The 16,852-nt window shown below is 39.3% G+C and overlaps 1 protein-coding gene across 12 annotated transcripts in view; it reads left to right on the forward strand.

Annotated features, from left to right (window-relative positions):
- The first annotated feature begins 2,425 nt into the window (after window positions 1–2,425).
- nin (ninein (GSK3B interacting protein)) overlaps window positions 2,426–16,852 on the forward strand; it is a 49,449-nt gene continuing 35,022 nt past the window's right edge. For 10 of the 12 annotated variants that reach the window (XR_004570777.1, XM_034233949.1, XM_034233950.1 and 7 more), the window contains exons 1-4: window positions 2,479–2,778; window positions 10,435–10,638; window positions 11,540–11,633; window positions 12,717–12,889. Coding sequence is in view for 9 of the 12 variants with exons in the window: in XM_034233949.1 (XP_034089840.1) it covers window positions 10,456–10,638; window positions 11,540–11,633; window positions 12,717–12,889 (450 nt within the window). In the remaining 3 variants the exon portion in view is untranslated. Of the gene's footprint in view, window positions 2,779–10,434; window positions 10,639–11,539; window positions 11,634–12,716; window positions 12,890–16,852 lie in introns of all 12 variants that reach the window. The other 2 variants (XR_004570775.1, XR_004570774.1) reach the window with 2 other exon arrangements.

The following is a 16,852-nucleotide window of genomic DNA, read 5'->3' on the forward strand; positions in this document are numbered from 1 at the left end:
TGCAGAGAGAGGATAATCACTAAGTTCCAGACAGACAAAAGCTACTCTGTCTTCCTCCTGAAATGAAACAGGATTGATTGGAAGAATTTAAAACAACGTAAATACAGTGGTATAATTCAAAACATTTAATAAACATAATTGTTATATTAAAACCCTCTACAAAAAGCCCTCAGGCAACAAACCACTTTTTTCGACCTCACACTGGCCCTCTAAATATTTTTAATTTTTTTAAATATACACAATGTCACCTGACATGTTGGTGTCCAATAAAATGAGGAAATTATATGGGTGTGGCATTTTGTCTGGGGGTGGAGCAGTCCTTTCTGCAAGCAAAGCTGCAGGGGACTCAGGGCCACAACTTGGTAAGATACATTTCACTTTTTAACATATTAGAAATGTACACAACTTAAAATAAAATATACATGCATGTGCATGAATACGTAAAGAACTATATTTGATTGTTTAAAGACTTATTATGTATTTATCAATTAGATAAAACTATGTTTTTTTGTTGTGCACTTAGACCACTTTTTTCCAGGCAATATCATACAAGTGTGCTCAGCTGTAAAATGATAAACCTAATCAATGTTTTTACCTCTACTGATATTTACAGGAAATGGACACCAAAACATGTTATGGGCAGAAGGGACACGATCAGGCTGTTAGGGCTATTCCGTCTGACAGTGAGGACAGTGAAGGTCAATATAGGGTTAGGCACACAGACACACACACATAGACACACACACACATACACACACACACACACACAGACAAACACATACACACACACACACAGACACACACACATACACACAGACAACACACACACACAGACACACACACACACACACACACACAACACACACACAGAGAGACATACACATACAAACACAGACAGACAAACACACACACACAGACACACACACATACACACACACAAACACATACACACAGACAAACACATACACACAGACACACACACACACACACAGACAAACACATACACACACAGACACACACACAGACAGACACAGAAACACATACAGACACACACACATACACACACACAAACACATACACACATACAAACACATACACACAGACACACACACACACACACACACAGACACACACACACCCACACAGAGAGACACACACATACAAACACATACACACACAGACACACACATAGACATACACACACACACACAAACACATACACACACACACGCACTGACACACACAGACACACACAGAGACATACAAACACATACACACAGAAACACACATACACAGACACACACGTACACACAGACACGCACATACACACACAGACAAACACATACATACAAACAAACACACACAGACACACACCCACACACACACACACACACAGAGAGACACACACATACAAACACATACACACAGACACACACAAGCACACACACAGAGACACGCACACACACACACAGAGACATTCAAACACATACACACAGACACACACACAGACACACACACACGCAGACACACACAGACATGCACATACACACACACACTCACACACACACACACACACACGCACACACACACACACACACACACACACACACACACACACACACACACACACACACACACACACACAGAAAACCTTTTGAATTAATATAGAGTTGTTTTTCTATTTCTTCTGAATTGTAGAAATCCTTGGTGTTTCAATACCCTCGTAGCACAGTGTTGCCCTGAGGCAACAAACCAACCCCTGGTTGAGGGGTGAGGGGGGGTCACATTTTATAATTGATATAATATCATGGACCCCTAAGCTCCTAAAACACATGGTGAAACATTTTTTTTCCTCCCAAAATAAAAAGTCATGCCATAGAGGGTTACAAAATTATTATTATTATAAGAGTACTCATAATAATATGTATTATAATAATGAAATATATAATTATTAAATGATTATTATTATTTATATTATTTATTATTTATTTTATTTTATCATGTATTTTATTATTTATTTGCTTTTATTTTGATTTGATTTCTTCACGCTATATTCATGTTATGCACTATTACACCAAAGAAAAGGAAAGTGTTTTTTTTCTATTTTCTATTAATATTATTATGAAACTGTTGGTGACTTTATTTTGTATTTGATTTTAATGATATTTTTATATGAATATTCTATTGAAATATAAGCCTTTTTTTAATTGAAAAGTCTAGTTTCAATGCTTTCCTATGTGACCCAGAAACTCCAATTAATGAAATCAATGCAGCATTGAGTTTCAATCCTATGGTTTCAATACACTAACCAAGTAGAACAACAAACCTCTTTTTATTGACTTTTTCTCATTTATATGAATATCTTTAGACATATTTAACTTTTTCTATATTGAAACTCTAATTTCTTTTATGATATCAAATATTTAGTTTGTTCCCCAGGGGGCTGGCCTCTGTCCTCTCCCTGGTCACCGCCCCTTCCTCCCGGCAGACGCTTTTCAAACCCCGCTATATCCAGTCCATGGATGAAGCGAGTTCAGAAAGCCAGCTCCACTCTGAGCTCTTTTCTGGGGATAAAACGACCGAAACAAGCCTCAAAAACCCGGCGCCATCTTTAAACTAACGGCTGGTTTATCATATCTTCCTGGAGAGGATTATAACCGCGATTAAACAGGAACAATGTTGTAAAAGGTATTTTAAAAAACGCGTTTAAAGTCAGCAAAAATCTGCAACAAATCTGTTGGAAAAGGAGCCAACTGTCGTCCAACTTCTGAGACTGTGGTGAGTGTTTTTATTTCACTTTAAAATGTTTTTTCATGGTTTTAATTAAAACATTTAGGGTGATTTTGGAGCGAGACCTAACCGTTTCCTCCCAAATTAGCCGCGTTAGCATAGCATCACTTTCAATGGAAATCCTCATTCACTTTTGTATACCTGTTAACAAGACAATAACTGACTTTAAATATAGTTAAACTGCACTCCACTCCACTTCAGGCATTTATAAGTGTTCCCAAAAAGACACATTTAGTAATATTATATAAATAAACCTCAATTTAATTTAATTATTTAATTTATTAATATATATTCATTTTACTAAGTTTTTTTTATTTCTCTTGTATATTTATACTTGGTGTAAATACTTGTCCTTATTTTAATTTTTTTATGTTAAATCTTTTATAATCAGTATATTTTGTACCTTCCCTTAAAACGTATTTTCTTATGTTGTTTTTATCTTTGCACCACCATACACAAAAGCAGATTATTGTTATGTGTAAACCTGGCAATGAACTGGATTCTGATTCTGATAACTGGTCATTTTTAACTTAAATTTGGTCTTTCTTGACGTTTTTAAATACACTTTTCCTGTTAACATTATCAACAGCTGTCTTGTAAATCCCTAAACGTTTTTATAAATGACATGTGGCATTGACATTTTTTTATTTTACACTTATAGACATTTTTTCTCAGATGCAAAAGTAATCCCTGGAATTTCATCAAAAACATTTTTTTTACGGTTTGAATTTGACTTTATTCTACTCGAAAAAGGACTCGAAACAATAAATAGTTAAATGTAATCTTAATAGTTTTGATATATTAATATTTTCAGCCCTGCAGGAAACTTCCTTTTGTCCCAAAGTCATCATCTCCTATCTCCAAAATGTTAAGAACTCTTTGCAAAATGCTTGTCCTTGACCAAAACAAACAAAAAAGCTTCATCTGTAATCATCATGCCAAGTACTCTAAATGCATTTCTGATATATGTTGCTGTTCTTTGCAAAGGCACACTATAAAACAAGTGTATTAACTTATTTGTGCATTTTTACAAATAAACTGATGCAATCTAGATGATGTCTGCAGTTATTTACCCATGCATGTTTCACTGGGTGGTTGTTTGAGAAAAAAGTTTTTATTTTACCATATTGACATCTGTTGGAGATAATTAGCAGTGTCTGTGTGAGGGATTAACCTCCTTATAGTGACCTCTACTCGAGTGGCTCTTGGGCTGCAGCAGCTGTGAAACTTTTTTATTAAAAATATCCTTTTAATAAGATCAGGTCAGTAGTGAAATTTAAAAAAAATCATAATACTTATTTTGCCTGCATTTGTTTGTATGTTTTTGACCTGTGTTTTATAGAATCTGCCATGCAGCTGAGCGGTGATGTTCTCACTTTTCATCGGCCTCTCAGACGTGCAGATGCAGAATACTGATGCGGTTTTTGTCTCTATTGTTGACGGTGAATGGGAACTCCAAGTGTGTGTGTGTGTGTGTGTGTGTGTGTGTGTGTGTGTGGTGTGTGTGTGTGTGTGTGTGTGTGTGTGTGTGTGTGTGTGTGTGTGTGTGTGTGTGTGTGTGTGTGTGTGTGTGTGTGTGTGTGTGTGTGTGTGTGTGTGTGGGGGGGGGGAGACACCTGGCTTAGAGCAGCTGGAGAAGCACGGTCAGGACTCTTTTGTGGAGACATTTCTACAGACACTACTGAAAAGATCAACTCATGATATATACCCGCAGATCCTTATGAAAGTCCTAAAACGTCCTGAATTCATTGAGCAAAATATAAGGCCTTAATGGCATTAAAATGTCACAAATCTATCTTTTATAAGTGTTAAAATAAAATGACAGGTGTTCTAGTTTGTTCAGCTTTGCACCATTTACCGGTAACGTTACATTCATTAAGCTTCAGGTGGTTGACCAGTTGTGGGGAATGTCATTGCTTGAATAAGTCAGACTTCATCTTTTCTTTTGATAATGTCTTTCATTCATCTTTATATACATGGCTTTAATATTTCTTTTTGATTTCAAACTTGTTTTTGGTGCCACAAAAGGGCCTTAATTACTCCCCGGTAAATGGTCCGTACAGTTTTCAATAGCAGCTCTGAGGGTTAGGGCAGTTATTTCGCCCCATTTCTGAGATTAAAGTCAGAATGTTGAGAATAAAAGGCAGAATCTGAAGTCACTTTTGGTCAGATCTCAATTTTTTCTTTTCACATGTGGCCCTAATCCTCTTCCGTACAGCGATGATGCATCTGAATATTATTTAATAACCCTGCCCCTGTAACTGATGCTGTCAGATAGGAAATATTTGGCTCAAGGATTTTTATTTATTTATTGTAACCTTCTTTATTAATTCCTGGCGGCTTTTTTAGTTCAGTGTCGCTCTGCTGTCTTTGACCTTCGTCTTTATCATCAGTCTGGAGTATTTAAAGGAGCATTTAGTCCCAAAACGTCCGCTTCTTATCAGTTTATCATCTTTAACTTAAAGGTCCCATATCATGGCCATTTCTACTGATCATAATTCCATTGTTGAGGTCTACTAGAATAGATTTACATTGTTCAATGTTCCAAACTCACATTGGTTTCTCATCCAGCATCTCTGTATAGTATGTGTATTCACTCTCTGTCCTACACGCCTTGTTGGAGCTCCCCCCCCCCCCCTCCCTATGAGCCCACTGTGCTCTGATGTGTGATTATGTGTTACAATGGCATTTCTTAGCAACCAGAAAAGGACACCAGTAATGACAAACAGATGAGAATGCTGCGTGGGGTCTGGGTGCCGTGTTGGCGGGACGTTGCGGGGCTCGCTGCTGTGAGGAGCGGACAGTGTGAGCTCTATTACTGGTGTCGTTTCCTGGTTGCTGCGTGGGGTCTGCGAGACTCAGCCTGAGCACACACACGTGAGTGTGTGGCGAACTGTGAGTGAAGATCCACAGAGCCGAGGCTGTGAAAAGATATGGTGTGTGCCGGCGAAACTCCGGAGTAGAGCGGCTGAGAAAATGTGTGTGGAGCTCCACGGATTGGTCCATTTGGACCTGGGTATGGTCACGTCACTATACTGAGGAAGAAAAAAATGGAAAAAGAGAAATGTCCAACGAGGCGTTCTGGGGCAGCATAGACAGGTATTTTCTGTGTTAGAGTTTTACTCGCTACAGGGTGTACTTTGAGGGTTTGTGACTGCAGACCGTTTACATGCAGAACAACCTTCATAACACACAAGGGGACGGGTAATAACCAGAAAAGCATGACATGGGCCCTTTAAGAATCTCCTCCTAGTCTCTTTACACCCTTCCTTTTTAAGTTAATATAAATATTTTTCTTATTTGAAGAGTTGCCTTCCAGAATGTTTATATATTCTATAGTAAAGAAATCAAAAATATACTCTATATATACAAATTATAATAATAATATTACAAAATTAAAACAAATCATAATAATAGTTGAGTAGAGAATACAAAATAAAAATAAGGAAACATTTTGTAAAATAAAATATATTGATTTATTCTTTTAATACAGAACTGAAATCAGTGCTGAGGGATAAATCAATATTATAATGATAATTTTTCTAGTTAGATTTTGTAAATCATTATATAAGATATTAGTCTTTTCCCTGGTTTTAAAGACAGCATTTAAGAAATAACCACCAAATTAATCAATACATCCACATTACTGATGATTATTAATCACAAATCTCAGTGTAACCCATATGAAATATAGGGCTACTAGACCCCTTTATGTCATTGAGATGTATGAATACACCCATGGTAATGAGTGGCGCGAATCACTCCGCCTCTCTCTTTTCCCCTGTGAACACCCTGAAGACGCAGAGACATAAGTCAAGCAGCTCCTAGTATAGTGTGTATAATAGCATTTTAAAAAAGTGTGTATTTGTACTCTTAATTATATTAGTTAACAAACTCTAACCTGCAAGAACACCTGTGTGAATTTGAACTAGAAGACGGCAGCCAGTGTCGTCTTATAAGTGTGGAAACTCCGTTGTTGGAAGCGGTGTGGCCTACCGTTGGACCTGCCTACTGAGGACGTTGATTTGAAGAATCCTGCTGAATTCACACTGATTTCCAGATAAGATCCAGTACACTATTAGCTCTACCCGGGTAGAAAAGCCATAGCGCACGCACGCGCGCGCACACACGACAATTTTTATTTGTGTGTTCAAGAGCTCTATTTTTTATTTTCATTCATTTTCATATTGTTGGCACTATTGAATGTAAATGTTGTTGAACATTGCTGGCAATAAAATTGTAAAATCTTCAACTAAAATCTAACTCTTCCCAGAGTTATTCACGGCACCACTATTCGAACCTAGGTAGATGTTGGTGCATCTGTTCTTGGTGTGAGATAGGACTAGAGGTGCTACATCAGTATTACTATTTGTGTTATTGATCCAATATTAAACCCTACTGTACAATAACAAGGTTTTTGCTCCAATATATCATGTTATTTTCTCCATATAGCCTAGCCCTAACTAAAATGTCTTTTAAACTACATCAAACTGTGTACGGTTAAAGGTGAATTTGCATACCACTTGTGCCAAATATAGACCTGATGATCCCATATAAAGTCGGTAAAGGAGAGTCATGCTCAGCTTGACTTCTGTCAGTCTCTCTGGTGGTGTAAGAGTTTTAATGGGATTATCCAAAGCCTGCACCACGGCTCTGAGTCTGGAGCTCAGTGTCCAGCAGAGTTTACAGAGGAGCTGTTAGCATCACAGACTGAGAGATAGATGTTTCCACGCTCTCTGTGAGTATATCTAACACTGATAGGATAGAGGTGATTGATTCATGTAAGAAATTAGATTTGTTTGTCTGCTAACATCGATAGATTTGTTTGTCTGCTAACATCGATTCCCTTCCAAAAATGGCTCCTCAAAAGCAGCTTTTTTCTTTTTACTGATGGACAGTTAACCTACTCACAAAGTCAAGATTGATTGTGTAATTTGTGTTGAAAATCACACAAAATACCAGTTTTATAAACTATTTTGTGTGAAATTCGTTTTTTAGATAGGCAAGTTTGCTGCTAGCCTAAGCTGAGATGTTTTATTCATGCAACAGGGAATACATGGTTTCCATCTGGTCTCCCATTAATGCATGGACCTTGTTCAATATGACTACGTTGATTTAAAAAAAAAAAAAAAGTATATTTTTTACATGCTATTTTGTTTGGCAATTTAAATGGGAAATGGGATTTCATTAAAGGTGTTCTATTCTGCAAAATCCACTTCTTCATGTCTCTCTACATCAACATGTGTCCCCTCTTCTTCATGTCTCTTCTACATCAACATGTTTCCCCTCTTCTTCATGTCTCTTCTACATCAACATGTGTCCCCTCTTCTTCATGTCTCCTCTACATCAACATGTGTCCCCTCTTCTTCATGTCTGTTCTACATCAACATGTGTCCCCTCTTCTTCATGTCTCCTCTACATCAACATGTGTCCCCTCTTCTTCATGTCTCTTCTACATCAACATGTTTCCCCTCTTCTTCATGTCTCTTCTACATCAACATGTTTCCCCTCTTCCTCATGTCTCTTCTACATCAACATGTGTCCCCTCTTCTTCATGTCTCCTCTACATCAACATGTGTCCCCTCTTCTTCATGTCTCTTCTACATCAACATGTGTCCCCTCTTCTTCATGTCTCTTCTACATCAACATGTGTCCCCTCTTCTTCATGTCTCTTCTACATCAACATGTGTCCCCTCTTCTTCATGTCTCCTCTACATCAACATGTGTCCCCTCTTCTTCATGTCTCTTCTACATCATGTGTCCCCTCTTCTTCATGTCTCTTCTACATCAACATGTGTCCCTTCTTCTTCATGTCTCTTCTACATCATGTGTCCCCTCTTCTTCATGTCTCTTCTACATCAACATGTGTCCCCTCTTCTTCATGTCTCTTGTACATCAACATGTGTCCCCTCTTCTTCATGTCTCTTCTACATCAACATGTGTCCCCTCTTCTTCATGTCTCCTCTACATCAACATGTGTCCCCTCTTCTTCATGTCTGTTCTACATCAACATGTGTCCCCTCTTCTTCATGTCTCTTCTACATCAACATGTGTCCCCTCTTCTTCATGTCTGTTCTACATCAACATGTGTCCCCTCTTCTTCATGTCTCCTCTACATCAACATGTGTCCCCTCTTCTTCATGTCTCTTCTACATCAACATGTGTCCCCTCTTCTTCATGTCTCCTCTACATCAACATGTGTCCCCTCTTCTTCATGTCTCTTCTACATCAACATGTGTCCCCTCTTCTTCATGTCTCTTCTACATCAACATGTGTCCCCTCTTCTTCATGTCTCTTCTACATCAACATGTGTCCCCTCTTCTTCATGTCTGTTCTACATCAACATGTGTCCCCTCTTCTTCATGTCTCTTCTATATCAACATGTGTCCCCTCTTCTTCATGTCTCTCTACATCAACATGTGTCCCCTCTTCTTCATGTCTCTTCTACATCAACATGTGTCCCCTCTTCTTCATGTCTCTTCTACATCAACATGTGTCCCCTCTTCTTCATGTCTCTTCTACATCAACATGTGTCCCCTCTTCTTCATGTCTCTTCTACATCAACATGTGTCCCCTCTTCTTCATGTCTCTTCTACATCAACATGTGTCCCCTCTTCTTCATGTCTCCTCTACATCAACATGTGTCCCCTGTTCTTCATGTCTCTTCTACATCAACATGTGTCCCCTCTTCTTCATGTCTCTTCTACATCAACATGTGTCCCCTCTTCTTCATGTCTCTTCTACATCAACATGTGTCCCCTCTTCTTCATGTCTCTTCTACATCAACATGTGTCCCCCTCTTCTTCATGTCTCTTCTACATCAAACATGTGTCCCCTCTTCTTCATGTCTCTTCTACATCAACATGTGTCCCCTCTTCTTCATGTCTCTTCTACATCAACATGTGTCCCCTCTTCTTCATGTCTCTTCTACATCAACATGTGTCCCCTCTTCTTCATGTCTCTTCTACATCAACATGTGTCCCCTCTTCTTCATGTCTCTTCTACATCAACATGTGTCCCCTCTGTGGAAAGAGACTCTGAAAGTTTCAGGAACAAAGATTCTCTCTCTTTTTTTATCCATTTCTATAAAAACCTGTCTGAAAATGAGCTGATCAGATTTTGGCCACTTTATGTCATAACGATGTGTTGTCTTGTGTAACCATTAGCCAATCAGCAACCAAGGTAACCCCCCCCCCCCCCCCCCCCCCCACCTTAGCACCTGAATCTCCTCCTAGAGCACCATTGAGTTCTTTGTAACCAAATGTCTCAGAGGGGCGTGGGGAGGGGCTCCTTATTTTCATCTAAAGTAACAGACAGAGAATCAGCACTTTGGAAACAGGGTGAAACAGAGGGGATTATGGGTAATGCTACAATGATCTGTTTGGTGTTTGGAGCCAAACGCTTCAGAGACATGTTTTGTATATATCTGATAATATATTGATGAAAAACAGTATAATAGGGGACCTTTAAGGCTAGTTTGTAGCAAGCATAAGCCAGGCAATTTTGTTTAGATAACCGGTATCAATTAATATTTTGTATGCTTTGTTCTTCTGTTGTTCTGGCTCATCCCTCTGGATACACAGATCAGCTGAAATGTGATATAAAGCGTGATTAATAACCAGAATGTTCCTGCTTCTCTCTCAGGGCAGGCTTCTGTCCTGTGGGATGGATGAGGTCCAGGAGCAGGATGAGTATGAGGAGCGTCTGAAGGAGGTGTTTCACAGTTTCGATGCGAGCGGCTGTGGTTCTCTGAATCCGGAGGAACTTTCTGACCTGTGCTGCTCTCTGCAGCTGGAGGAAGCTGTGCTGCATTCACTGCTGCAGAGACCCCAGCAACACACCGACAGGGTCAGTTCGCTCCTCTGATAAGTGTTGTTGTTTTATTCCTACAGGAAGAGCTGCTACTACAGTTTCCACCTTGTTTAAAGAGTCCCCTCCTGCTGATGTTCAGGTGTATATCAGTATGTATAGTGTCTCTACTTTAAAGAGTCCTCTCCTGCTGATGTTCAGGTGTATATCAGTATTTAGTGTCTCTACTTTAAAGAGTCCTCTCCTGCTGATGTTCAGGTGTATATCAGTATGTAGTGTCTCTACTTTAAAGAGTCCTCTCCTGCTGATGTTCAGGTGTATATCAGTATGTAGTGTCTCTACTTTAAAGAGTCCTCTCCTGCTGATGTTCAGGTGTATATCAGTATGTAGTGTCTCTACTTTAAAGAGTCCTCTCCTGCTGATGTCCAGGTGTATATCAGTATGTAGTGTCTCTACTTTAAAGAGTCCTCTCCTGCTGATGTTCAGGTGTATATCAGTATGTAGTGTCTCTACTTTAAAGAGTCCTCTCCTGCTGATGTTCAGGTGTATATCAGTATGTAGTGTCTCTACTTTAAAGAGTCCTCTCCTGCTGATGTTCAGGTGTATATCAGTATGTAGTGTCTCTACTTTAAAGAGTCCTCTCCTGCTGATGTTCAGGTGTATATCAGTATGTAGTGTCTCTACTTTAAAGAGTCCTCTCCTGCGTGCGTGTGTGTGCGCGCGTGTGTGTGTGTGTGTGTGTGTGTGTACACGCGTGTGTCGGCCTTCATGCACAAAGAAAATAATCTCCATCTTGAGGATCAGCAGCTGGTGGATGTTGCAGAGAAACCTCCTCCACCCTGCAGACAAACTGAATTACATCCCGTCTCAGGAATCTCATGAACGTCTGCTTCACATTTCTGACATCTCTCACTCGTTATGTTTTCTTTTCTTGTTGCAGGTCGACTTTGACCAATTCAAGAATGCTCTGATTTTAGTTTTATCATCAACTTTTGAGCCAGCCCCATCAGAACAGGAGACTCCGTCTAAACCAGGTGAAGATTCTCATGTTGCACGTTTTAAAGAAGTCACACACACAGTTCCTAAAAGGTCTGAATAGGCATTCATTTATTTACAGAAAGCATGTATTTGGTGTTAAACTGTTCTGAACCTGGGGCATTTGCTTATTGCTTTTGAGTCTGAAGGAAAAAAGGCAAAACATAGCAAGAAATTATAAATACTACATAATAATATACTATATAATCTCCCCTTTGTTCTTATTAAACCGGGTACACTTTTGAATCCTTATAAGTAAACAAAATACATTCTCGAAATGTAATATTCTTACACCTATTCTCCTCTTTTGACAGAACATTACATCTGTAAACCTTTTGAGTTCATGTTACAGTAATTTCTCTCTCTCAAAGAAAATGTTATAATGTAGGTTAGAAGATTCTGGAGTTACCACTTTTAGAGAAGTTGTCACTTTTGGAGAAGTAGCTGCTAAATGCCACGGCACATATTAGTCATAAATAATAATATGAAGGTCCTTGACAAAGTGAACAAACAAGATATAATTAGATCAAGGATATGTTACATGATAAAACCTGGTTATAAAACAGAATAAGTTCAAAGTGCAACCAATGATGTAAAAAAAGTAGAATAAAATACGTAAAAATTAGGAATAAAATATGTAAATAATTTGGAATAAAACATGTAAATAATTTGGAATAAAACATGTAAAAATAGAAATAAAATACGTAAAAATTAAGAATAAATCGTGTAAAAAAAGAAGAAAATATGTAAAAAAAAAGAATTAAAAGAAATGTAAAAATTAGGAATAAAACATGTAAATAATTTGGAATAAAACATGTAAAAATTAGGAATAAAATACGTAAAGGTTAAGAATAAAACATGTAAAAAAAGAACAATAATACATGTAAACAATAAGGAATAAAACAAGTACAAAATATGAAGATTGTCAGTTTATTAAAGGAAGTTCTGAATAAGTACATTTTGATTTAATAACATACTTGTTGTTGTGCAAGGCTTTACTACGACATTTTGCACCGGTGTTATACACATAAGCATACTCAGCGTATTGGATTTTAAAGTGTCCTGTCATGATTTCTCCTCAGACTCTCCTGAGATCCAGCCGAAGTTCGTGAAGGGCAGCAAGCGTTACGGCCGCCGCACCACGCCCGAGTTCATCGAGCATCACTCCGACTTCCCTGACGTGATGAACGCTGACGCGGCGCAGCACGAGGATCTGCGGGACAGCGATGACTCGGCTGTTCCCAGGAAGCGTGAGGTAAGAGATATTCTGAGCGTTTCTGGACCTACAGACTGTCAGACGCCTCCTTATCACCTCCTGTCCTCGCTGGAGGCCGTCAGCGAGCCGTTATTCTTAGATAATCGGCTTACATGCACAGACTGAGACACTCGAGGCAAGGAGAGTTTATTTATACAGATCAGTCAGACAGCAAGGGAAACAAAAGATAAACTGCTAAGTAAGGAATGTCCCCTTAATCTACCCTTAATTTAAAGGGTTTCCTGGTAGTTTGTTTCAGGTTTATGAAGCATTCAAAACGTTCCTAGGTCATTGTATATTGCAGAACTGGCTGTAAATGGCACGTAAGCATAATTTCTGTCTTAAAAAACCCTGTTGTAATTGTAATGTTTGTCTAAAGACGCACATTATAATAAGTTTGTCCTTCTGTGATTAAAGAGTTAACAAAATCACAGTTTTCCAGTGGTGGAAAGTAACTAAGTAGATTTACTCAGGTGCTGCACTTGATTCTGCTACTTGATTCTTCAATTTAGAGGCAAACATTTTACTTCTTTCTCAGCAGTACTTTATAATAGATAGATGGAGAGATGGATGGAGAGATGGATGGATAGATAGATACACTGAACAAAAATATAAATGCAACACTTTTGTTTTTGCTCCCATTTTTTTTTTGGGACGGGTGGCGCAGTGGTCTGTGCATCCGATCATCAGATCAAGGGGGAGTGCTGGGGAACTCCAGTTCGAAACCCGCTCCTGCCACCACTGCGTCAGGCCGTTGTGTCCTTGGGCAAGACACTTCACCCGGATTTGCTCCTGTGGGTATTGTCCACAGTACATGTATAATACCAATGTGTACTTGTAAAAGCGCCTCGATGACCTCGAGGCGTGAAGATGGACGGTGTGGCGCAGTGCGCTGTGCAATGATCAAGGGGTGAAACCCGCCGCTGCTGCGTCTGTAAAGCCGGTGTGTCCTTGGGCAAGACACTTCACCTGAACTTGCTCCTGTGGGTATTGTCCACAGTATCTGACCATTGCATGTATGATATATGTGTAATGTGTGTATTTGTAAAGCGCTTTGAGTCATTGAAAAAGCGCTATAATAAATGTAAGGAATTATTATTATTATTTTTCATGAGATGAACTCAAAGATCTAAAACATTTTTCTATATGCACAAAATAACCATTTCTCTCAAATATTGTTCACAAATCTGAAAAAATCTGTGATAGTGAGCACTTCTCCTTTGCCGAGATAATCCATCCCACCTCACAGGTGTGGCATATCAAGATGCTGATTAGACAGCATGATTATTGCACAGGTGTGCCTTAGGCTGGCCACAATAAAAGGCCACTCTGAGACGTGCAGTTTTGCTTTATTGGGGGGGTCCGAAAACCAGTCAGTATCTGGTGTGACCACACGCTGTCTGCCATCTGCCCTGAACAGTGATAACCGGGATTCATCCGTGAAGAGAACACCTCTCCAACGTGCCAGACGCCATCGAATGTGAGCATTTGCCCACTCAAGTCGGTTACGACGACGAACCGCAGTCAGGTCGAGACCCCGATGAGGACGACGAGCATGCAGATGAGCTTCCCTGAGACGGTTTCTGACAGTTTGTGCAGAAATTCTTTGGTTATGCAAACCGATTGTTGCAGCAGCTGTCCGAGTGGCTGGTCTCAGACGATCTTGGAGGTGAACATGCTGGATGTGGAGGTCCTGGGCTGGTGTGGTTACACGTGGTCTGCGGTTGTGAGGCCGGTTGGATGTACTGCCAAATTCTCTGAAACGCCTTTGGAGACGGCTTATGGTAGAGAAATTAACATTCAATTCACGGGCAACAGCTCTGGTGGACATTCCTGCTGTCCGCATGCCAATTGCACGCTCCCTCAAAACTTGCGACATCTGTGGCATTGTGCTGTGTGATAAAACTGAACATTTTAGAGTGGCCTTTTATTGTGGCCAGCCTAAGGCACACCTGTGCAATAATCATGCTGTCTAATCAGCATCTTGATATGCCACACCTGTGAGGTGGGATGGATTATCTCGGCAAAGGAGAAGTGCTCACTATCACAGATTTTTTTCAGATTTGTGAACAATATTTGAGAGAAATGGTTATTTTGTGTATATAGAAAATGTTTTAGGTCTTTCAGTTCATCTCATGAAAAATGGGAGCAAAAACAAAAGTGTTGCATTTATATTTTTGTTCAGTGTAGATGGATAGATAGATGGATGGATGGATAGATAGATGGATGGATAGATGGATAGATAGATGGATGGATGGATGGATAGATAGATAGATGGATGGATGGATAGATAGATAGATGGATAGATGGATAGATGGGTACTTTATTGATCTCAATTTGGGAAATGTTTGCATTGCATCAGCATAAAAAACAAAGGAATGTACAAAAGAGAAATTAAGACACAAGAAATATTTCAGAAATAAAATAGCATTTAAAAAGTTAAATAAAATAAATATATACATGTGGAAATACAAATTTCCAGTAGGAGGCACAAAATAACGTTCACTTGTAAATGTATAATGTTACAGATAGTGGTCGCAGTGGTGTACTCTGCTACAATTCAGAAGCAAATATTGTGAAAGAAGAAATAAAGAAGCAATGTTATGGATGCATAATAGCCCCAAATCTCAATATTGGCCAGTGCATGAAAAATATTTCCTGACTGCTGTGGTTGATGCTTCTTCTAATGGCCGTTCAGACGTTGGATGTGCTGCAGAAGTTTAATTTACGACACAAAGAGAGTCCCGACTGCTCTCTGAAACGCCATAATGATGTTAGGTTCAGCTTGTGGTCTGATGGAAGTATGTAAACTCTGCTTATTGTCTGAAGACAAATGCTGTCAGAGCTGAAGCGTGTCTCCGGGGTCAAAGGAAATCTCGGTGTCCAGCGGGGGAGAGCAGATGCGGGGGGGGGGGGGGGAGGAGGAGGGTGACAGAGGAACAATGAGTCCCCCCTGCATGCCGATGCACCATGCATCAAAACGCCACTTTCAGCATCCCATCTGCTCCTCATTCCCTCAGTGTTTGCGACACAGACAAAAGACGGTCACACTGCAGACAGAGGGTCACACCCCCTAACTCCCCCCCCCCCCCCCCCCCCCCCCCCCCCCCCCCCCCATACTATATTTCTAAACAAGCAAAAAAGAGTTTAAAGGGCTGCAAGACTATGTCCAGAGTCATCAATATAATGATTTTAGGCACACATTTATTTCAAAAATATACACATACAAGATACAAAACATTTCTAGAAAAATATATTGTTAAATACACATTTTAGAAATATATGACGCACCAAAGATAGAACAAATAATTTCCACAGGCTGAGCGTCTATCATCAGCATAAACATTTCCAAGTCTTGCCGTTAAAATAAATTCAAGTTTCTTCTTCTGTATCTTTCAACACTTCATTGTTCAAAAGGGCAAATGATGGGGAAAAAGACAAAAACCAAGGGCGAGTAAATGCTCTGATTGTTCACCACTTTTTCTCCAGCTCAAAAATATTTGGCAGAGAAATTATCAGTAAAAACGTTTTATAATTTGCTGGTTACATCTTAAGATGTTTCTTATTACACTTTCAATTTAAAACCAACAGAGCTCCGTATCTCCTTAACTTATTTTTACCATAAAATTATATTAAGAAATAGAGAATTAAGAAGAAAAATGTATAAAGGATTATTTCAGATAAATAAAACTGCTCCTTATTTGCAGTGATAGAAAGTATAAAAAATATATATAATTACAAACATTTTTTATTTGAACCGAAATTGCTTTAATGTTGTGCTATGTTGGAAAAATCTCACTCGTCACCGGCTTGAGTTTCGATAATCAGAATGTGTTTATTATTATGCAAGAATGGAAGTAGTCATCACACACAATACGCTACAACCAAGCCCCCAGGAAGTGCTCCGGACTCTGTGCCCAAAATTCGTAGTGTCCAAACGGCAGTACTGCAACTTCCGTGACG

Source organism: Gymnodraco acuticeps, unplaced genomic scaffold (genome assembly GCF_902827175.1).
Source record: "Gymnodraco acuticeps unplaced genomic scaffold, fGymAcu1.1, whole genome shotgun sequence".
NCBI classification, from domain to species: Eukaryota; Metazoa; Chordata; class Actinopteri; order Perciformes; family Bathydraconidae; genus Gymnodraco; species Gymnodraco acuticeps.